This window comes from Diprion similis, chromosome 9, assembly GCF_021155765.1.
Source record: "Diprion similis isolate iyDipSimi1 chromosome 9, iyDipSimi1.1, whole genome shotgun sequence".
NCBI lineage: Eukaryota > Metazoa > Arthropoda > Insecta > Hymenoptera > Diprionidae > Diprion > Diprion similis.
The window spans coordinates 5066519-5090864 of record NC_060113.1 but is presented as its reverse complement, the minus strand read 5'-3'; the positions used below and the strand labels follow the sequence as shown (position 1 = coordinate 5090864).

Below are 24346 nucleotides of genomic sequence, written 5' to 3'. Positions count from 1 at the left end.
CGATGGGCTTCGAGACACGGGATAATCCTAGAGTCTGGGAGTCTTGAGAGACTTGGATTGGGCCCAAGACAATTTATTACTCGTGTCCGATAATGACGCGATGCATGGCCAGGCCCCAAGCCCATTAGAAGGGATCTCCTTGTTTCTTACCCTCACTTTCTCTCTCTCTCTCTCTCTCTCTCTTCTCTCCCTGTTATAAATAATATTCAGATATATGTATGTACATATAGGTACCCAAGCTTATATGCATATTGATGGGTTTGAGGAAATATCAAAGGGTCAGCGTCCCGAATTTCCGTCAAGGCGAAGCGAGCGCCGAGAATCGTGCTACAGGCATACCAACGTATATAGGTATAATAAAAAGCCAGGAAGAATCGCTTGTAAATTTCTAGAGGGTTGTAAGGCCGGTTGCAGGGCCTATCTGGATGGCTGAATCGCAAATCGTGAATCATACGCGAGTCAGCCTTTCGCAAACTTTCGCTCCTTCGTCCTTCTCTCCTTTCTCTCTTTCTCTCTCTCTTTGCAACGGTGGTTAACTCGCGTAAATCAAGAAGGAAGTGAAGGAAGGGTTCAAAAGTAAAGACGCTAAATCAGGGGTGCGGACAGATGCTAGGTCGCCCCGCATAACGCTGCTGGATATGATTTACTATTTCTGACAGGATTAATAATTTCCAGGACTCGCCCGGGTCTCCAGGACGCACGGCGCCAGATGCTGCGACATTTTCTCGCCTCGCCCCCCCCCCCCCCACCCCCCCCCCCCCCCCCCCCACCCCATCCAGACACTGTGTCTCCTACGAGAATATTCATTTGCCAATCCGCAGCGCTCTTGTTGTCCGCGAAAAATTTCTACTCCTGGGAAAAACGAATCTTGCATAATATATGTATATTATATGCGTAGTGAACTGCTAACGACTGAACAATTCAAAATGCACGTGCGCTAAAATTCGAAAGCAAGAGGAATTGTTTTATCGGAGTGAGCAACGTTTTTGAGGTTAAGTATACACGAACCTATGAATGTTGGTCACCGTGACAAAACAAATTATCGAGTTTATGAGATAGGGGTAAAATTTAGTAACAAATTGTTTGTCGTTATTTATTTAGTAGAATTATTCTCATGTTGCGGGAAAAACGCAAGTTTTATAAAGAAGAAAATAATCAATTTTTGAAAAATGTTCAAAACTTCAAACAAATGTATTCTGAGTTAATATTTTGATTTCAAAGTGAACGGGCTAACTCGAGCATTGTCTGCAAGTACTTTAGTGTTTCTGATTTTTTAAAGAAAGACGAGGCAGGAGAGGAAATAAATAAAATTAGTCAAAAGTTCGTTGCTTGTTGGATACCTCGATGCTGAGAGTGTCTTTATTCACTCCTGGTGAACTTAACGGCTTAATTGAACAATAAATTGAAGGTAAACTTAAACGTGAACTTAAAGACCCACTCGCCTTATAAATAAACAATACAAAAAAAAAAAAAAAAATAAGAATGAACAGAACAACCAAGAACAAAAATAAAATAATAAACTATAGCAAAATTTACGGCAATAAGAAGGTATTCTAAAGTATACTCGACGGTAAGAGCTGATGACCGTTCCAAAGTGACAAAACGCCTTATTATAGGTTTTCCTACATCGGCTATTCCGTACAGTGCGATACTCATGTCACTGTAACTTTCTGACAGAACCGTAACGCAATGAAATATATACTATACTACATACAGTAGAGTTTAGGGTTAAGGAATATCCCGGGGTACTAATCAAGTAATTAGTATCAGATCCCCTTAGGAGTCGGAAAACCGTGGCTTATCAGATAATACCATCTCAGCATCGAGTTAACTGACTCGGCGGAGGACTCGAAAACTTGTAAAGAGCGAGAGAGAGAGAGAGAGTGAGCGAGCAAGGGGGGGGGGGGGGGGGAGGAGGGAGGGATCGGAAAGGCAGTTTATCCTTGTAATCCGGCGTGTAAGACGTTCTCAAGTTCCTCCTAAGACTCCGAGAAGTTTCTCGGTGCGTGCCGCCTGTGAACCCGCGACTAAGTATTCGAAGAAGAAAATGCCCGAGCACAGAAGAAGAGGAATGTCGTGACACGCGACTAAACATTGTACATACATACGTGGAAGGAAAAAGACGACTACTTACTTACAAAACTCCACATCCTGTCTTCGCCAAGTCATTTCCCCTCATTCTACTGGGATGCAAAAAGCTGCGACAATTTATATTCACGAGTATAGATGAGTGAGAAAATGGGCGTGATGGGAAGAAAAAAGCCGTGGAGACACTTGTATTATCACAGATCTCTTGCGACTGTGGGTTTCGTCGCTGCGATCGTTACACTATCGAAAATGTAAACAAAACCACATTCAGTCACACGTACGATATAGGTTATGTTTTTGTATCCCTCGATCGCAGCGCCATCTGGACTCTTGAAATTCTGCTCGAGTCGCTAAAACTCTGTGTAAGAATCTGGGTTTGTATGTATGTATGTACGTACGTGTGTATTAACGTGTGACAACAACGGTTACCTTTCAGCCTGTCTTCTCATACGTCTGCAAATGTAAACAATAGCGCTTCGACACTCAAAACTTGTGTTGTGAATTTTGACAGTAGAAACTTGGCCGCCGTGCCGTCCGGTCAACACGAGTTTCAATTCTCGTTCGGCTTTACAAAGAAAACGATTTTCACGATAGTTGGCGCTCTGTGTCATCGAGCGAAAGTGAAACAAAATGGCGGTGCAGGTGATCCGTAAATTATGATGTGAAAAGTGGCTATTCTTGTTTATTTTTATCCCCCCTCCCCCTCCTCAATTTCATTCCGAAGTGAGAATTTGTAATGTGAGATTCGCGTGTTTTGTGTCTCCACCAGCCGAAGGGGGGGGGGGGGGGGGGGGGGGGGAATTAATTCCGTGTTTTTAAGAGGCTCGCCGGTAATCACCGCGACGAATTGAAGGATTGCTTTAACCCGAGGTGGAAAAAAGTGACGGTTGTGAATAAAAACGATATGTGCCATCAGCCAGTGCCTTCTACGGGGGACAGGAAGCTCGACTCCGTGGTTCATACCAGGATCATCGGGGACACCGATCGGTGAGTGCATCTCTTGTTGATCTGCTAATTCACGATAGTCGGTGATATTTTTGGACCGTTAGGTGGTGGTTAGAGTTACACGCGAACAGCGAACAGGCCTCGTCAGCTGGGTTAATGGAATTTATAAACAACCCTGGACATCACCCTCAGCGTCATGCATTAAACAGCTGGGAACGCGAGTTATTATCCTCGCTTCGCATTCCTGGCGTGAAAAAATTCCTGGGATTATTTGACTGAAATTGTAGTCTGTGTTTGTATTGTCTTTTCGTTGTCAGTTCGCGTTCGCTTGTCCGAAACTGTATTTTAACCGCAGTTCAATGTTCATGAGTACTTTTTTCATGAGGAACAAGAAGGAGTGAAGTTCGAAAATCAAAATTTTGTGTAATAACCTGAAGCCCCGATACGATTATAAGGATAAAGATTTCAGGATGAACTGAAGGCGAGCCGGAACCGATTACTGAAATTATTCGAGCCGAAAAACGGTTTACGAGCATGCCACGTGCAATATTTTTTACGCTATGAGCATTGAAAAGCAAAACGAAGAGTGAGGTTATGTCGCGATCTGTTCGGCGAAGCTACTTTATAAGGCAGTTTGGGATGCGGACTTCGAACTGCGCGTCAAAACTGCGGAATAAAGACTTTATTCCGCAACTTTGTTCGCTGCTGTATAAAGCGTCACTTTACGGAACTAAAACTGCTACAAAAAGTGGACTTTTCAATACCCATGCCGTAAAAATAGAATTATAAGACAAAACTGGACCGCATTTTTCTATCTCCAAAAAGCTTAACACGTTTGGCTGCCGGCAGCTCTTCAGATACTTGTGTGAAGGCGTTTACGATTATGATTGGAACGACTCCCGGAGGCCTCGTTTGCTCACGTGTAACCCGCTCTCGTTCCCATCACGGTATAATATATAAGGAGGGATAACTTTCCGTGTACATCGAGATATTAATTACTACAACGGGTCTCGACTTTCAACCCAATTTAGAAACGAGCCTCTCATTTACATACAAGTATCGTTACACATGCCACCCCTCCTCTTCTGCCTACCGGGCAACCAACTCCTCGTCATGGTATTTTGTTTTTACATTATTTAGGGCCATTACTTTGCCCCGCGACGTACGCCGCTTTATTGCATCCGCGTCTATTGCTATTTCACGGTTCAAAGTTCGCCGTTGCATTCCGAGGATCTCGGTGCATCGCATCTTCCACGAGTCGAACGGCCTGCCGTGTTATTTTCTTTTTTTATGCTCGTTTTACAACACCTGAATTCTAATACTGTAATTCATTTTCTTTGGAAATTTATTAGTTTTTAACCCGTCGTATCGAGACATCAGAAAATACGCTAACCTGCAATAATTGTGAGAAATTGAGTCAATTTTTATTCGTCAGTATACTGTATATATAAGGGAATAATATTCGTAGCTACTAGAAAAAAAATATTCACATGCACATGGGGTTATCTAAACTATGTGAATTTTTATACCAACTAAATGAAATGATTTTACTTCTACGGAAAATTGTTATTTTTTTAAATTTGATAGTTGTGAAGAAATTCTCTTCTAGGCTACGTATCCCAATAAATTTATTTTCCGGATATGTGATTGGAATATTGATTGTTCGAGATCAGATATGGCATACAAAAAATTAATTGACGTGTGAATTCTACTTGAAAAGATATTTAGTTGACAATCAAATAAATAACGATTCGATTCCTAAACCACAAAAATTACCGAACGTTTCACTTTTTTTTTTTGCACCTATCGAATAAAAAGAAATCACGACACTGGATTCACTATTTTTACTGACTATATTTTGCTTATTCAAATAAACATCAGTCACGTAGATAAAACTCTTATCACTGTGTTCACCAGAAAAATAGACGTGCTAGAAGCAGCTTTATTTTTTGCTATTTTAACATGTTTTTTTCAAAAATTGAAGATTAGATTTTGATTTTTTTTAAATACTGACTGAATCTTTTGTGCGCTGATATACAACTGAAAATTCATTTCCATGCAATACTCAATTTTTCGAGAGGGATATCAAAAATCGGAAACGAGTAAATTCTTTTCCGAAGCGTATCAAGGCCGAAAAGCGAGGTACGGATGTATAGTACAAAAATATTGATGCGGCTAGAACTCAGCGAGGAATTTTGAATCCCGCTGTCTTAAAAAGCTTATTAAATTCCTGCAGTAGACTCTTTTAAATGTCGTTCAAAGTCAGGGAAAAGGACGAGACATCTCGAGCGAGTGTGAAATTAATTTCGTAAACTTTTCTAATGTCAAGACGCAGTCGGTCCTGAATTATAGCTTAGCTTGAGGAGGAGAAGAGCTTGTAGCTCTTCGAGACCGAATAAAGCCACGTTGGGTAGCAGGTAGAACCCCTCGATGCCAGGAGAAACACTCGGTACGTTGTTTGGCGTGAAAGACTCGTCGTCAATCGTTTAAGTAATCGCTTAAGCCGCTCCTACCCCCCCGAAATTTAACGAGGCGTCGTCATCTCTGCGGTAATTTAATCAAGTCGTAATTAATGAACCCCTGCTGCGCCTTGGAAGTCCTTCGCGCTCTCACTTCCTAAGCCCTAAGATCACAGATTTCCAATACTCCTGAAAACTCGCAACCTCTCTTACTGCCCTGCAACGATCGCTGCCGCCTGTTACGGCGGTTTAACTGCCTTCTGTGTGTTTAGACCTTATTTTACGCTCCTTGAACTCGGATTTACTGCTAAACAGATTTAAATACCAGTCTCGGTATCTTTAGGATATTTTTTCCAAGGTAGTTTTTAAAATTATATCTCTTATATATACAAAAACAGTTCCCCAATTTTACGTGAATACAGTTGTTAAGTACAATTTCATTGCGATGCATGTAATGAAAGCTAGCTAAAATAATTCAGCTGTATAAAAAAATTGTCGTGCACTTGGGGGGTTGAAATTTATGACGTATTTTATACTGTTCACACAGCGTGTGAATTATTCGTAATTTTCTTTTTGGTAGTACGAAACATAATTACTTGACATAAATTGTTAATTGATTATTTAAGGAAAAACAAATCATCGACTATATCAAATTGGCTTTACTCGGGAATAAGAAAAAGTTCAATTTAGAGTTTAGCTGGCGATGTTGGGAGGGTCGTGTAATCAGGGAAGGTTTAGGGGCGTAAAGCATGTTTTTCACCGGCAGACGGGTGAACCTGCCGGGGGATGAAAGTCGTGAGAAACGTTTCTTGCAATCTTGACTCTGTTCTCATACTCCGCCCCTGGTAACCCCCGTTAAACGAGATGCTCATGCACCCCTTGAAGCTCTCTCTCGAGAAGTCTTTAACTTTATTACGCTTTTTACGCATTCATAACGTTTATGTTGCTGCCGGTATGGGAGCGGAGTAAAGGCTGCTCGCAGGTAGGTATGAGGATTCGGGAAAACGTTGCTGCAGAAATTCTCACTCCTCGTAAGCCTTCGTGCCTAAAAAACGAATTCACCTACCCTCCGGTGCGTTTTACTTAAGCGTTTACGAGAATTTTATCTCGCGCTTGAGAGCCTGACGAACAGAGGCGTCAAAATCTGCGCCTATATTTTTCCTCCCTTATTGTAGCTTTCGAACATACATATATCTAGAGGCTTGCTAAGAAATATTGGATCCGGAAAATCACGCGGTAAAAAATACAATCATTCCTTGGGAAATGCTATACGTTCTCGATTGACGTGAGTCAGGCTTTTCCATCCCTCTTTTTTCTCCTTTCCCCGGAACTTTTTTGGATGAAACGATATGGTCACCACTGGCGTGCCTTGAAGAAAATAAATGAGGCTCTCATCGGGAAAGATACGTAGGTACAAGAGATCATGGAGAGATCGAGTGAGCTGCTGCACAATGGGCCAAAATGCAACAATGGAAATGTCATTACTGCCGTCTACCCCTAGTTCCAGGGGAGCTTGGCAGGGCGGTTGAGCTTTCATGAAAATATTATACCTAAGGAGGCATTCCTTTGTCCCCTGATTTTGTGAGAACCCGTCTCTTCTCCTCGCGTGTTTGTATATCTCAAAACCTGCGGAGAGGAATTTGACAACTCGACCCATGCCGTCGGCACTGAAAATGAATTCGTTACGCAGGTCTCATCTTCCTCTCTTTCTTCGTCGTTAAATTTTTATACGTGCCCACGTTATAATCCGTTACAAACTCGATATATCCAACATCGAAACGATGCGTAACGAATTACCCGGTGGTACCTGCACGCGATACATGAAACACGAAAAATTGCCATGCCTTGGTAAGAAAAAGCCATTTCAGCTTCTCCATGCCTACACCTAATTGCCTCGGGGTCCAAGAATCCAAACCAAAGTTCCCACGTTCGCAGTTTTAGGTCGTCAAATACTTTTCGGTCATCTTGTCGAATCAAGTTAACCTACGCGTGCTAGTCACGATTTTTTTTTAGATGAAATATTCAGATTTTAATTGACTGATAAAATTGTCGTAACAGCTTTCAAATCGTACGAAATGTATCTTGGATAGATCAATCGCACGGGATAAATTCGATGCGAATTACACTTCGAAAACTTCCTTGCATATAACTATATTCCAAAGCAAAAAACGTGGCCAAAACCAACGCTCCCTGTTTTTGCCTCGCAAATCTGTCTCTCCCCTCAGTTTCGCTTATTCATGGCAAGGGATTAGGGAGCAAAACAGGGGTGCAGATGATTATCGGAAGCGATATATCCGCCGGCTGTGGTCAAACGAGCCTTATCAGAAGGACGATGGGCGTCGCGACGTCGGGCGGCTGGACCAGCGGCTGCAGTCCGAATTCCGCAACGCGTTTCATCCCCTTTCACCCGGGGTTTTGCCGGCGCTACTGCTGCCCCGTATTCGCGATATTTTAGTTTAAATTTAACCGGCCGGAGGCTACTGCCTGATTTAGTGCCAGAAGTTTACCGCCGCCGCCACCGCCGCCGCCGCCGCCGCCTGGGGGCGTACGCCAGATACCAACTGCGATAAGCTAAATGCCCCAGGTTCTACGTATATTGGCCACCTCGTCCACCCCTTAATACTCAAGCCAACATCCACTCTCGGGACAAGTTCCACGGGACTCCATATCTAATATCCAATGTCGTCGTTCGGCTCAAACTTTGCTTTACGAGCCTCTCGCGGGTCGGTTTATAATACAAGTTCGTAGTTCGTGGATGCCTGGCTATGAGACAGTACTTGTTCGACTGTTTTCACCCTCAAACATCATGTTTCCATATTTTTCGTGATTATACAAATGAATTTAAAAAAAAAAATATGTTTCAGAGAGTTAAAATTAAGATTTTGTTACATTATTTGAGAGGGATGAGGATGCTCTACTGAAAATTTGTCGAAAATAATAAGAAAATCAATTTTATCACAATATAGTGATGAATTCAAAGTAATTTTTTTTTTTTATTATTATACTTATGTTTTAAACAGTTTCAACTAAGTCAAGCAATTAGAGTAATTTCGATGTTCAGAAGATGAAAATGTGCTAAAAGGAGTTCGATGTTTTCTAAATGAATCCGTTATTTCACGCGTATTAGTGAATTAAAATAAGAAAAAAAAATGATGTAAACAAGTATACAGACACAGATATATTTTCTTTTTCTCCGGGAAATTGGAATTTATGCCGTAAAATCGAGCGTATCGTTCGCCCTGTGCAATTTCCTCTTTGGATACTTCCTAAATTTCTACCGCAACCGAGTATCTACGCGATAAGGATCTCGCGGTGCAACTTGTCTCCCTCGTTTCCGTGTAGAACGTACGCTTGGAAAATCGTACGTCGTAGCTGAGTGACGAGTCCTCTCCGCCTCTTCATGGCTTCTGGAGCTTTCAACCGACAGCTTTCCGTCTTCCCTCCTTAGATCCTTAACTCCAAAGGCTCTTGGTGGGCGTCAATATCTCCTCATCCTGCCAAACGCCGAAATCCACGCGGAGACTAGGTGCAGGAAAATAGATAAAGCAAACCCCACTCGGCGTAAACTAGATTTTGCATTAGCATACGGTTTAAGAGAGGCAAACGGTTAACTATGGAGGATGGGGGCGCACCCCAACCTGGTGGAACACACCCTGCAAGCTCTACAATCACCCCTACAGTGCTCAGCGGTGATGAGTCCCTGAGAATTTTACGATATTCTACGCGAAGCCGGATCCGAGATGCTCTCTCTAAGCTTGCGCCGCGTGCTTTACGACCTCGAGTCAGATTTCATTTTAGTTAAGCGAAAACCGTCGGCCGCTGCTCACTGAAAGTCGAGCAAATTAGTCAGCACGTCAAAACTCGAGTTGAACGCCTCGCGAGACTTGTTATAGTTATATATAAAATTCTTTTATTCTCTATAGGAACTTTCCGATTTCTCACCCCATTATCAGGGGTCGTTTTTCGTTCACTTACGAAGGAGGATGTAAAAATGTATATATATATATATATATATCTAACCGTCCAGCTGCGTGCGCGTGGGAGATAAATACGAATACTGAAGAGATTTTACGATCGGCCACTAAACATCCCCTAAATTAATTGGCTCCTTTGACTCGCCCGTTCGCCGTACGGATACAGTAAACGAAATTCACCCCCGTCGAATATCTTTGTCCTTATGGCGCGGGCTTGTGTCTCAGATAAGACTCGGCCTCCAGTCCGCAGACAATGTCTTGGGTGGGACTTGAATGCCGATAAAATACGACTCTTGGAATATTGAGATGCCCAGGGGGAGGGAAATCAATAAAAAATAAAGGAGAATACGCGAACAAACTTTACGACTGGTTAACGGGAAGTTACCGGTCCTGGAGTCAATATCGCCCTGATAGTATACACCCGAAATGTGTTGCCTGTAAATACAAAGCTTTTTTTTAAGGGAAGAACTTTCCAGGCGGATGGATAACACCTGTGCTTAATGCGTACTTCCGACAGTTTTTGCCGCCGATTTTTCAATACACTCGATCTTATTCTCGTCGTTAATCGAATAAAAGAGTGAAGAATGGCTCGCAGATTATTTTCATATAGAATCGGTAAAAAGTGTGAGAAAAATTTATTATATCTACGAACAAATTTAACAACGTGCAGGACGTGATGTCAGAATCGAAGGGATTAACGACTGGCAGTGAATTATATACGTTCCAATATGACGCAGTTGCAGAAAATTCGTTTATACATACCCTAACAATATTTTCGATTGCCCACTTTGTTCAGAGAGTTGTGGAGAGTCAAAACGTCCGGGGAACTATGTTTTTTATATATATATATATTATAGGTTTGTAATAAATAGTCATGTATGGTATTGTTATCATTTTTTATTCACTTTATAATTTTGAGATGAGTTTTTGCTACGGTGAGAAAAGGACGCTTTTCGGTACAGCGCCTTAATTAGAGAATACGAAGGAGAGACGGCAGCGATATTCAATTTCTCCTAATTTCGTATTCCTTCGCTGCAGCGGCCAGGCTTCCCTATGAATTAATTTGAAAGCTTGTAAGCCGGGCTTCTCTTGTGCATATAAATTTGCTGAATGAAAATATACGTATAGTTTGTATAATAATAGACAAAGAAAAATGACAAGGTAGACTCGACTCGTTTACACGTGAATAAAAAAAAAGGGGCTAACGGATCAGGGGTGGCGAGACGAACTCGATCAAAAAGAAATCCAGATTTAATAGAGATTCTGAATTCTCTCCTCCTCACTCCTCTTTCTCATCCGAATTTCGGTACCCCCGGGAGCCTACGTCAGCATATTACATTATTATCGCGCATGACTTATGGCATCCCATATTCAATATGAGAACCGTGCGAGGATTCGATAAAGTTACGGGCGTCCCTGCCAATCCCTGTCAAAGAAGAAACCTGCCTCTTTACCCGCAGACCTTCGTCCAATTTCAGAACTTCGCAAAAGCTGAAATTGAATCGACGATGCGGTGTTCGAAGTTACATTTTTTTTACCATGCACTCAAATTCTGAAAAAAAAAAAAAAAAAAAAAAAAAAAAAAAATGTGACGGATTCGTATAAGGATCGTGATCCCCGAACCTTCTGAATAAATTTTGTGTTTTGCGTTTTTACTCGTCTGCAAGAACAACAATTATAAACAAGAAAAAAAAAAAAAAAAAAAAAAAAAAAAATCGCCCCGGAGAATGGAATTGAAATGAAAGAGTTAATTCGACGTTACTAATTCGTAATAAAAATACGAGACCCTGTGGTCAGACGGTTTCATTTTCCCTCCTAAAAAGAAACTGGAAAAAAGTCTGGATATCGTAATCAGGGTAGGGAAGGAACGGAAAGGGGAACGAAGCTAGGCTTGGGCAGGTTGGTTAACGCGTCTGCTTTGTATTCGTCACGTGGTGTTAAAGTAGGGGAGGGTGAACCCCGGGGTCGTGATTGAATCTATAGGGCTCTGGCCACGGTCCGGCGAAACACCCTTGGCATTTATATATACGACGTTGAACGCCGTGGTTCTGGACAGAAATAGTTTTATTATGGGGCGGGGTGGACCGTATAACGTCGTGAACGCACTGCCGCCCCATGAACCCCCCATCGTGTCCTCGGATATATATCGTACCGTTACTTCCTTGGACCTCGGAGCATGTGCCGTTGACGGTTACGTTCAACGCTTTATTTTCATCGCCGACATACCCGATGACTCAGTTTTTCAATACCGATAAATTCTCCGCTATTCCATTTTTCTTCGCCATTTTCGGTCGCTTCATTGACTGAAGTATTTTTTTTTTTCGTTATAATACGGTTATTTAAACCATCGTCGAAGTGTTGGTTTGAAGGACTATTTTTTTTTTCTTACGATATATCTGTGCAGCTGTGTTAGAAATTTGATTTCGTTTGGTTTTTAGTTTCAATTGGTAAGAAAATTCGGAATTTGTAGAAAAACAAAACGTGCAATTTTTATGTGTGTATAAAATAGAAAAAGCGGTCAAAATAATTAGGTCGTATTCCTTTCTCGTTAGCAATTACATAATTTGCAAATCTTGCAAGTTTTCTGTCTGTTGTGTAAACTTCAATTTTTCATGAACCGAGTGTATATGCTATAAATTATTATATCCATATGGAAAATCTTAATTAATCCAAAGACTAGATTTCGTTGGGAAAAAAGTTTGATAAAAAAAAATAAACAAACAAATATTGAAAAGAAGGAACGACTAAATTCTTGGCTTTTGGAGGGCTCAATTTTAACCCCTTAAATCAACGTTTCAACACTGAGGGATTTAATTCGACTGACGGGGATGGGCCGAGACGCCTCTTCCGGTTGTATCCGCGTTGGATTTACAATGGGATATTGGACACCAGCCGAGTATCACGTCATCCATCACCAAACCGTTCAATCGTGGCTCAGACCTGCAGCGAATGAACAGCCCAGCGTTGATTTACGACGTTGCGTAGCGCCGGGTGCTTTTCACGTTTTTCATTTTTTTTTTTTTTTTTTTTTCCTTTCCTCTCTTCTTCTTCAAACGCTAGTCATTACAACGAGCAAATACGCTGGCAATACTCTGACCACTTTCTTCTACGAAGAAGAATCGTCTCCTCTCCTTCGCTGTGCGGCACGCGCTTATCTCTCACACTCTGATGCATTCTCTGCCGCACCTCGCGCTTCGCCATTCTATCCCATGCGTTTTTTTTTTTTTTTTTTTTTTTTTTCTTCTTCTTCTTCATGCATTTGGTATGCATACGACAGCAAGTTTTTCTTCTCGTCGGCAATCTTTGAATACTTTGAATACCCATTGTTTGATAATTGTCTGTGAAAACAAGTGATTGTTGCGCTTTTTTTTTTTTTGGTGGCGCAGAAATACAAGCCTCTAATCGTATTTTACATTCAATTTACGGTCAGCGATAGAAGGGAGAAGTGAAGGACGCGTTCCGCCTGCAAACAAGCAACTTGGATTACCGGAGTGCATTTCGCCTGCAAAGAGGCAACTCGAGATACCGGTATGCCACGACGCGCTGACAGCAGGCGCACCTGTTAGCCTGACTTGTTCGATTGTAACTGAATCGAGTTTTGTATCGTGTCGCGACAAATCGGTATAAGTTAACATGTTTATGACTGAAAGGGAGAAAAAAGGAGAGACGCTGGGAGGGCGAGTGAGTTAAAAATTCGCTAGTCCCACTAATTAATAGTTTTTATCCATAAATTTATACATGCTTTTAACGCTCGCGGTCCGCGCGATCGCAATTAACGTTATCGGTATTCGTATACCGGGATCGCGCCAGCTTCTCGTTTTACGACCACGTGTTAACATCATTTGTGAACTCTCCTGGACTCTCTGTGATCGCTTGCAAGGATTTAATTACCGATCCTTTATAAATTCTACTTCATTTTTTGCCGATCAATTTCGCTTTAACGTTAACCCGACGGTCATATCCATTAGCCATTACAGCGTCGTTCCGACTTCACTCCATGCAAATATTTTCTTCAAATTAACTTCAAACGACAGTTAAATTTTAACGTCGGTGAAAGTCATTTCCAATACCGGGATAAAATTCTGATTTAAAAAGTAACCACAACGAGAGTTTCTTGAGAAACTTGTTACTCAACGCCAGCGGATAGGCAACAAAAATTTTATTTTGCATCGTTATTATGATTTTAAAAAGTTTCTAAGATTGTCTATTTTCGAGGTTTGAGCGGTAAGTTTCACGGAAAATTCCTGGTATATACGGTAAAGATGAATTCAGCGTGTGGTGATCCGTCTGTAATGAATTAGGGTTGGTTCTTTATACAATCTGGAACGAAAAAAAGGGAAAAGAATTTCTTTTGCAGTCCCCGAGGGAGGTGGGGATAACCGAAAACGTTGATTTTTTCTTTATATATATATATATATATATATGTATCGATCGAGCCGCGAAGCGTGATTTGAGGGCTGTTTGAGAGACACGTAGTGGCATATCTTGCGAGTCAAGGCACGCCGTGGAAGACATCTGTATTGTTAGGGGTTCCCGTAGGATTGGGATATTGTCTATCTCGTTCATTCGAGGCGTTTGGTATTCAGCTCGCAAGCCTCCATCAAAACTTATTCGCCGCAAGCGGTGAAACTTTGATACGGGACGCCCGCTCGCCTTATTGGATTTCCAGCTTCCGAAGCCCTCCGGAGGGATGGGATTTTGAATCTTATCAAAATATCGAAGAGACATGTAAGACGAGAGAGAGAGAGAGAGAGGGGTATAAACTTGCATACGTTAATCCAAACTTGGCAGGAATTTTTCAAGGGTATGCGTTTACGACTTTGCCTATTATTTTTTTCCGAGGGGTCGTTCTCTACCCCGCGTGTCTAATTACACAAGGACGGAAATTCATGACCGAAAAATGACATCGCCTCAAATCCCTCCCCGCATTTTCTACTGCAAAGATTATAAGGGCATACCGGGAGACAAAAAGTCAAATGCGACCCGGGACATGTCAGCACCCTGGAGTGAAAAGAGCCCGCGTGCTCTCGTGGACTTTTTCTCATATTAAAACTTCTCCTCTTCACGATATTAAAACATTCTTCGTCAAATATTTTCCCGTTTATGACGCGAACTTCCGCTTATCCTTCCTTCCTCTAGCTTTCCTCGGCAATGTCATTTCACTTTCTTTATATATATATATATATATATATATATATATACATATGTTTATTAACGCTTAATTCCTGTCCACACGGATTCAATTTTGTTTTAATCAGGACTGCAGAAGACTAGAGAAAAAAAAATAAAAAATAAAATGCATGCGTAAAGGATGATTTTGAATATATATATAAGTAATTTAATAACTGCAGGAGCAAAGTCGTATTAATAGCCGAGTTCCTGTACAAACAAGATAATATTCTGCCACGTTGCGCAGCTTTTATCCCTAAAATACACACGTGAATGTAGTGACATTAGCGGAGCTAAAGGATTATCCCTGCACAGGCGTGCGACCTTTATACATACGTTATACCTACATATATTAATCCTGATTTACGGAATTACGGATTTTAATATACATAAGCCCTGACTGCAGGCAATTAATCCCGGCCTTCCAATCCACCCCCGTATTAATACAATTTAAAATTAATTAATCACCCCCTCCCTCGTTGCACTTTTACCATATTCAACCGATCCGCGCATTCTCTGTTCAAAAGCATCTGGTTTATACGCGAACACCTATTTCTCTTCGGTAATGAAATATTTCCGCCCTCCGGTCGCTACACTGCCTAAATCGTTAAGGGATGAGCGTGTCGAGTGCGCTATTGTACAGGGTGATAACCACTGGCCAAAGGGAGAACGCGAGGGGATCCGTATATCGTCTATATAAACATTTTATGATATACCGAACTTTGTTTTTAACGACTTTGACGATCATAATAAATTATTATTAACTATATAGTTGTAAATATATGTATATTATGCATTTACCTGATGGCTGCATATTTTATTTGGGGCCTGTAGACGTTTGGCATTTGCCATCGCAAACTGCCAGAGAAATACTGCGAAGGTGACAGACGCATTTTGTTTACTCGCAGTTTTACTTTTTAAACTATATAATATATATTGCGTTGCACTCTTTGAATTAGGTCTCGTCTCTGTAGAGATTTACGTCCCGTTTTTTTTTCGCTTGCTCTCTGATCTGTGTGTATATAGTTACTTATTATTTTTCAACAACAAAATTAACTCACTCACTCACTCACTAACTCACTCAGTCAGTTTGTATAATTAAATCTGGAAAGTTTAAATGAAGGCAATTTAAATTCCCGTTTGTCAAAAAGTTTTACACATTATTACAGATACTGTAGCAGCCAGTTTTGTTTCTTTATATCTCTCTTCTTCCTCTTTTTCTTTTCTTGATATTATTAACGTTGCTCTGTTTTCATTTAAATCTTAGATACACAGAAACTTCAGAAGATTCTTTTAAATACAATATAGATATATATATATATATATATATATATATACATATATATAAATATTTCGCTATCTCTATATCACCGAACGGATATGTATTTTTTCCTCATTAATCAATGAAACAGTTATCTTAATCACATTATTTGTTCTTGTTTTTTTATCGACCAGCGACGTGTTTTCATAATACTCTTTATTCCAATTATCATACGGTGTGGTAAAACGTCAACATCACACCCCATTATTACACAAGACGATAGGGTGAAATAAAAAAATGTCGAGCCTTGAAATCTTATTAACAGAAAAAGGAAGGGGGGGGAGGGACAAACAAAATAACTCGTCTTTCACCCCAAAACCAGCAAACAGAATCCTAAACTGTTTACCGACGTCTCGTTACACTTTTCACTCAATTTTCCTCCTCCTCCTCCTCCTCCTCCTCCTCATCCGCCTCTATTTTTCTCTCGTTTCGTCCCTCTCCTTGGAGGTTTTATAAATACCTTTCATACAGTAATAAAAATTACAGACGTTAAACGTTCGTTTCGCGGGCAAAAATATCCTCGCGACATTCTATCGTAAAAAAAAGACGACAAGGAAAAAAATTCAACAATTTCCAACAAGTTTTAATTTTACTCTCTTTGTTTCGCCGTCAGGCTTTTTTTCTTTCTTTCATTATTTTCTCACGTTTCACCCGAAGCAAACGGCGATGCTGCAAACGCGACACTATAAGCTTGGCCAACTAAACCTACGGACGAACCCCTTAAAACCTCCAAGCAGGGGGGGGGGGGGGGGCCCCCTTGAATATCCGATACTCCGCTTGCCACGGGGGCTGGACGGGGGTCGTTTCGCGGGGTCTGAAACACCGGTGATAGGGGGTTGCGCCCGTACACCATGACTAAGTCATCGTCCATGTTACACGACATATATATGCGTGGCACAAGCCGTTCAAAGAACACCACAAACGATGCACGAAGGACAGGAGAAACTGGGGGGGCGCTTGTTAGTCATTCAATATCGCACGACCCAACCCCTCCTCTCACCCCCCCCCCCCCTCCCCCCCTGTTTCTCCTCCTCTTCCAACACCTTCGCATCCCTTGTCTATATGTACGAGGGGTGCACACACAACGGAGACAGCGACTAACGAAGAAAGGGGTTACAACGTGGAGGACAGCCTTATGCTTCTTCTTGTCTCTTGTCTTTTTTTTTTTTACTTCGCTTTTTTTTCCCCTCGTTGAGCGTCTCGCGTACTTCATATTAGATTCACGAGAGGAAGCTACTTTTTTTTTCTTTTTTTTTTTTTTTTTTTTTTTCTTGCGTTGGTAAGAAATTTTAACGCGGATTTTCTGCTTGGGGTGGGCAGAGTTTCTGATTGTTGGAAATTTAGTTTTAAGCGTATTGTCTGAAAGTTTTTAAATTCTTTGATTTTTTTTTTTTTTTTTCTTTAACAAAGTGATTATCGAATAATTCGTTTAATTGATTAATTATTTTTTCTCGACCAAAGTCGCGATGAATTTTTTGTTGGTCTTGTTTTTTGAAACAGTATTTAACGCAGTTTTTAATCGATTAGTTTGAAAATTTAATATCGTGATCAAGTTTTTTTTTTTACATACAGTACATTGTTTTCGATAGATTCTTTTGTTTCATCGAAAAAAAGTGAACTCTGTAATTGAAACAAATACCGATAAGAAATTTTCAATTCGAGGGAATAAAAAATCTAAAAGATTCGAAAATAATTAACGTCAATTCATACACGACGATTAAAATATTTCGTAAATATCAATCGCGCGGTATGACTTCAAACGTATAAACAACTGGACTGCGATCGATCGATCAATCGATCGATCGTTCTGAAAAGGGTTAACGGTATTACAACTCGATCACCCATCATGTCATGGGGTACTTCGTATGTACAATTGTACATACAAGTCACCATACGGAGGCACTTGACTCTACTTACAATTAATAATTTGCTACTGAATAAAGGGCTCGAACTAATAGTTTGAATTTAGAAGCGGAGGAAGTCGAGGGGCGCATATGTTTTAGGAAATTAAGGAATCGGATACCTACTCCTACCACGAGAGAATACTGTGAAACGTTATGTACGTGTATCGAAGACCGAAGCCGTACGTGTGGCTCTGCCAAAGCGAAATAGGGGTAAAAATTATGGGCTTCGTAGTACTGCGTGTGCATATATATATATATATATATATATGCATACATACATATATGTATACGTATTGGGGACACCATATGCCGATTGCTTCTGCGTGGCTTTAAAAAACCCTAAATTCGCGCCCCATGTGCTTGGGGAGAACCAATGGTTTCTCTTTCTCTCTCTCTCTCTCTCTCTCTCTCTTTCTCTCTTTGTAGGCAGTTGAAACGCGAAATTTTGGAACGTTTAAAGAATTTTTCTTACGGCGCAGGAACTTTTTCACGATCTTTACGATTTTTATTTCTCTTTACGTTTTATAAGGGCGGTTTTTTTCACCCTCTAACTAAAACTTCTCGCAATTATTTCGTACGGTTGTACAATTTTAAATAAAGTTTTTTAATCAATCCTTCGCTCGTTTCGATTCAGAGTAAAATCGTTAGTTGCTATGGCGAGAAAATTCTGCCGAAGAAAAAAGAACGAACTTCTTATTAGTTGATTGTGATTTTGCGTCACAATAATCGTGAGAGTAACGATTAATTATTTCTATACACCGAATCTTGTTTAATTATATAATTGCGAATTAGAATGATATTTTATAAAAATAAATTCGTAGCCGACGAAACGAATGTGGCAAAAATGAAAAAGAAAATAGAAAAAAATAAGAATATAATTTTCTTTGTCGTAGATTTTATTTACCCGTTACTAATTAAAATTATTTAATAACAATTTCAACAATTTTAACGAATCAGTGTCTCAGGGTTATGGTTTTCGCTGATTTGATTTCATACGTTCAAATCGCAGGAAAAAAATAAATAACCTTGAATCGACGTAGAATTATCGAGGTTAGATGGGGGGTGAAATTTCATTCACCACTAATCTCGTTCGCCCTGAGAACCTCTGAATGCCACGTGCGCTGGACTAGGCGTGACTCAATCTCTAATCAGGGGAAGCCGAGGCTAATTCCAGTGGTTCTCATCGCGAAACAGGGTCAGTTGGGTCCCAGGAGAATTCTAACAATGTGAGAGCGGGGAAGAAGGCGATGCGTTTCCGCCATTTAATCCGTTTTATAGTCGGTATTATAGTCAGGAGAGACACACACTTGCCGTAAACCGATATGTGACTGCGAATGGCGATTGCGGTGTTTTTCCGAAACTGTAGAGGGAAGGGGAATCGAATTTTCAGACTTGGTGGAAAAATTTTGAAGGATCAGAAAATTTAAGGGATACAAACACGGGATTATCGGTAACGCGAAAATCTTTTTTGCATAGAATTTTAAAGTTTATGTAATTAGATATACAGACAATTGCAATAGAATCGTCAGGAATCTGAAAATTCTATACATCGGTTTTCTATACTTTGATATTTTTATATAGTAAATTGTATGAAAAAAATTTTCTTTTTCAAAATGTTTTTTTTTTTTTTTTTTTTTTTTTTCTCAAATAGTCAAAAATAACTTCCATAAATAAACATTATTAAACATTACTTAGAATTTTTTGCATAATTTTCAAAAAAAAAAAAAAATTCTTCTTATAATATCCTGACATCTGAAAATCATTTTTATTTTCCTTGGTTACAATTAGAAGGTTGGAAAAAAAAAAACAAACTAATCAGCGTGTTTGATTCATCGTAAACTAAGTATTTTCTTGAGTACCCCTCCCCCCCCCCCTCCCCATCCTCCCCCCTCCCATCCCGTACGAAAAAACTTCTAAATTTTTAATAATTTCTACACAACAAATTTTCGCATTTATAATAATTAAATATCGCGAACCTTTTACCTTTTAATCCTTCAACATTTTTACAACCTTACTATTTCCTCGTTTATAACACCGCGGCGTGTTACAGCGATTATAAACCCACCCTCGCATACTTGCACAAACGCACAAACACACAATGTTTGTACGTATGTTTTCGAAAAGTGAGACGGTGGCGTGAAATTAATTAATACTGCGGTAAAGACTAATTAACTTGGATATGCTGAAGTCGCGGCATGCGCCTTCGGTGTTAATATATTAATTGTATATAAACGTGCCCAGTGGTGCAATGACAGCTGCATGGACTGTAAATTGAAGCTTTTACAATACGTACGTATTTCGAAGGAATTAATATCGCATGAAACTCCGTGGACTCTTACCTGAAACAGAGAGAAAATTGATGGAATTAATTGATATTCATCTTATCGTTGGTTAAAATATATCTAATCTGATTGTGCGATCGAGCGTCACAGATTTAATTTAGGTAGAAATCTTTTATACACTTGAATTAAGTCAACCCCTGATGCCGCGAATTCAACCCCGGCGGCAGCCTTATAATTGGCCGAACAAAATTCACGAGGAGGAGAGAAAGTTTTCAATGAGAGTTGCAACTCTCATCGTGACTCCTTATTTCTACACGGAGCACCCTTAAACTAACAATCAAACTAACACCTATACAAGACACCCCTTGGCATGCTGCCTTGGAATTCAATTGAATCAACGTCGACGCTGCGTGACGCTTCAGAAGCACGAATGTACTCGGCGCGTTATAATGCAGGTTCAAAAAAAAAAAAAAACAACAAGCTTTTCTTCTTTTTCTTTCCTTTGCGCAAAAGCAGACTAATTAAGATAAATGATTTATTCGAATGTAGAGTAATTGGATAATTTCTTTTGTGACGTATGAATTTTATTCAAGGTAAATGAGAGAATTTTTGTCATATTTAAAAAAATTTCGTTTCAAAAATTTTCTTAGAGTCCGAAAATTGATGACGAACACCTGCTTTTTCATCGTTAAAATATTTTTGCCCAAATTTCAAGGGATGATAAAATTTTTACTTGAAAACAAAAAAAAAAAAAAAAAAAAAAAAAATTGTGACCGATTCTTTTCATTATTTTATCAATTTTCAATAATTGTGCGGAAAAATATTTACGTAAAGAGATAAAGGTGAAGAAAACACTGGTATGATTTTTTTTTAATCTTATCGTTACGTCGATTTCCCATAATTTTTATTTCATCCTCTTTAAAGAAGTCTCTGCGATAATTCGATTCGATCTCTTACCTAACATAAATTGAAAAGAAATTTTTTGCATAGCACGCATTTCTGCAGTTGTACAATTATCACGATTATACGTGATATAGCTAGCTATAGCTATACGCAACTGTGTCTAACACAGGGGGAGAGATTCGAAAGATAAAACGTTGAACGGAAAGATCAAACTACAGGCGCGACCGAGGTGAAATTACATTTTTAACGCAAACATCGAGCGCCTCTACCCTCACCGAATTAACCCACGGCATTTCACCCGGGGCACGGCGCGATGTTTAGAAAGAAATAGGTGACATATTTTTTTTTCTTCCATCCTTCAACTGCAATCCCCGGCCCCTTAATCTCGATCCCTCTCTTTCTCTCGGGCGTAAAACACTTCTGGGTAAATATTTGATGCAATTTTTTAAGGGTGCGAGATGTGCGAAGAAAAAGGAAGGGGTGGAACCTTGAGGCAAAAAGAAAAAAAAAAAAAAAAAAAAAAAAAAAAATAAGTAAATAAATAACAATCATAATAATAAAACCGTAACAGTTTTTCTCATAACGCGAAACGGCTTCTAGCTTCTCTCTTTCTCTCTTTCGCTGACAGTCTAAGTGATTGAAGATCAGACGAGACACCTGCTCGCTGCAGCACGTGTTACGTCCCTTGATATATGGCGTCTTATATGGTGTTGATATCACCCCTGAAGCATCCACAGCGTCTGACACCACCTTGCAGAACTTGTAAGTTATATAACTATTCGCTGAGGGTGGACGGCGTTAAACATTCTCCAAATATAATCCCGACACTTTCCTAATTCAATTTCAAAACCTTTGTCTATCCATCAACGCTTGTCCGTTACACCTAACAACCCTTGACTTGACGGAGATGTATTTCCCTGCACCCTTCAGTGTCGAAATGAAGAAACGAAGGAAGGAAGGAAGGGTTGTTCAAATAATTCATTTCAAAGTACACCGGTATTGATTTTACTTCCGGTTTAACCCTGCAACGCTAAATTGCACCTACGAAAATTACTCCCCAAAATTGAAAAAGAAAATCAATACGATGTACACGTAATTCTGGTTTTCTGGCTAGCATTTTATACGATTTAAGTATAAATTTTCCGCATTGAAAAGTGAAAGCTTCTTGTTTGATGATTGAATCTAGCCCGTCACATGTTGCCATTAAACATTTTCAACAGACTAGGCTTCTTCAGTATATGGGGATAATAATATTTATTCTCCTTGGTATTGAGTAGTTTAAAAATACACCCTGCGGCAGGAAAACGGCGGGGCAAAGTCGTCTACGGGGGAGGTGGAGGCTGGCCATGTGCCCTGCAGGAGAACGGAAATAGACATATATGTATGTGAAGGCAGCAGACTTCCAAGGGACGCCGCCAACGCAGCGCAACGCAGCGCAGCGCACAGCCGAAAAAAGGGGGTCCCAATTATTCTTAAACACCGTTCAAACTTCATCTCAGAATTTTATTTATAGCATTTTGCAGCTCTCAATTTTCTTCGCAAGGCATTTCAACGGCTTCGCGAATTCAAACCACGCTAATTATAAGCGTAAAACGTAAAAGACGATAAAGAAAAATAACTTTCTATACAAATATATTCGTTATAACTTTAACGGTAAACATCCTCCAAGCGAATTTAAATTTCCCGCCGTAAGAGAATAGCTTACATTTTTGACTCGAGACGTATCAATTTTGAATCACTTTTTTCAAACTTATGGAAAAAGTTTTTTTTCTACCCACATGTATTGGAGAGGTGGAATTCACAAGATTTGGTCGTTTTTTCACCCCTCCGTCACGGGAATAGATAGAAAAGAATCGTTAACGTTCTACGGTTAACAATAAATTTCAAAAGTATATACGAAAGAATTTTCTGAACCGAAATAAACTTGCAGTGCGACTGCATGATGTAAAAACTCATCTCGAGAGGTGCTGAAATTAAATGAATAAGGGTCGATGAAGACGCTTTTGGGGGGAGATGAACCGGTTCCTGCGGGATCCGAGGTCCGCAGGTCGTTCGTAGGGGAGGCTTAGGTGAGCGATGTCGCGACCCAGAGATTCGTCAACGTCAAACCCCATTAGCGGACGGGGGCATCCTGTGCCGCCCCCGTCAACCCGGCGTAATTCCAACAAATATCAGCCTCTTTTTCCCTCCACATTCCCCGCTGTGTTATCCTGGTTATCCTGTTTTGGTCAGCCATCGTACGGACCGCGAGATTTCACGCTTATTATACGTTCAAATTTGAAATTTTTAGTTTTCTAGACTGAAACTAACGGCTAAACGCCGGTAGGTAGGCAACCGGAGTTACACTACGAATGTATTTCTGCCTATCCCACGGCGCCCGGTGCCGAGTTTTCAAGAAAAGACGACAGATTTGGGGAGAAAAATTTGTCAACAAGACATATTCCATCGAGTAGTCGAATTAGCGAGAATTTCCTTCGGTAATGAAAAGCTAGAGGGGGCGTCGAATTTTCGCTTTTCCAATTTACAACTCGGGAATATGACGCGCGGTTATACGGACCTACTACTGCACGTGCGTATAACTTATGAATATTAAATATGGCCGAGGTACGAGCCGGTGCTTTATTCTCATGATCTCTCTACATCGGGGTTGACAAAACCCTTCGTTCCAACTCCCACCAGTGTTAATATCCATGCATTTATAATTCCGTATATACGCAGACGGTTGTTGCTCCGCTGGGTTTGCAGACGCCACGGTCATTAATACTCGAAACTTCGGTCTGCGCTTGCACTCACTTCGCAATCTCGCCTAGGTATAATATCATGATAACGGAAAAGATTGTTACAATGAAGATAAAAAAAAAAAAAAAAAAAATGTTATGAAAAATATGAACAAAGTTCGACTTCTTCGGTGTCGATTGGGCAATTGGAACAGAAAAAATGAGCCATTCTTATTAATAAAAATATCGTCAGAGTCTAAAAGTCTGTCAATTCTTACAAATTGAAAGAAGAAATTTTTTTTTTTAGAATGTTGGTATAGTAGCTTACGGCGTAGGTATCCCCGTGTAAATATAAAGGACCGAGCTTCTATTCCTTGGACAAGGATAAGCGCGGGGTAAATTGACGAAGGACATCGCGTCAGCGACAATTAATTCTCCCAGCAGGAATATTAGCTTAGGCTAAATTAGGCGGGTTTTCGGGCCCGAGCTGCTTGAGCGTCGAACTGAAACTCAAACAGAGATTCGTGACGGAACAAAATGTCGCCTCTGGAACTCCGGGCCGGATTTCTGGACCCCTGCCTGCC

At 40.3% G+C, this 24346-nt stretch overlaps 1 protein-coding gene across 3 annotated transcripts in view; it reads right to left on the bottom strand.

The window, feature by feature from the left end:
• LOC124410696 (protein prickle-like) overlaps positions 1–24346 on the bottom strand; it is a 75472-nt gene that overhangs the window by 22524 nt on the left and 28602 nt on the right. Inside the window, exon 1 of one of the 3 annotated variants that reach the window (XM_046889269.1) lies at positions 2135–2199. The exons of the other annotated variants lie outside the window; for them this stretch is intronic. Coding sequence (XP_046745225.1) covers positions 2135–2169 — 35 coding nt within the window. The 5' untranslated portion in view covers positions 2170–2199. Of the gene's footprint in view, positions 1–2134; positions 2200–24346 lie in introns of those variants that run through there. 3 annotated transcript variants of the gene reach the window in all.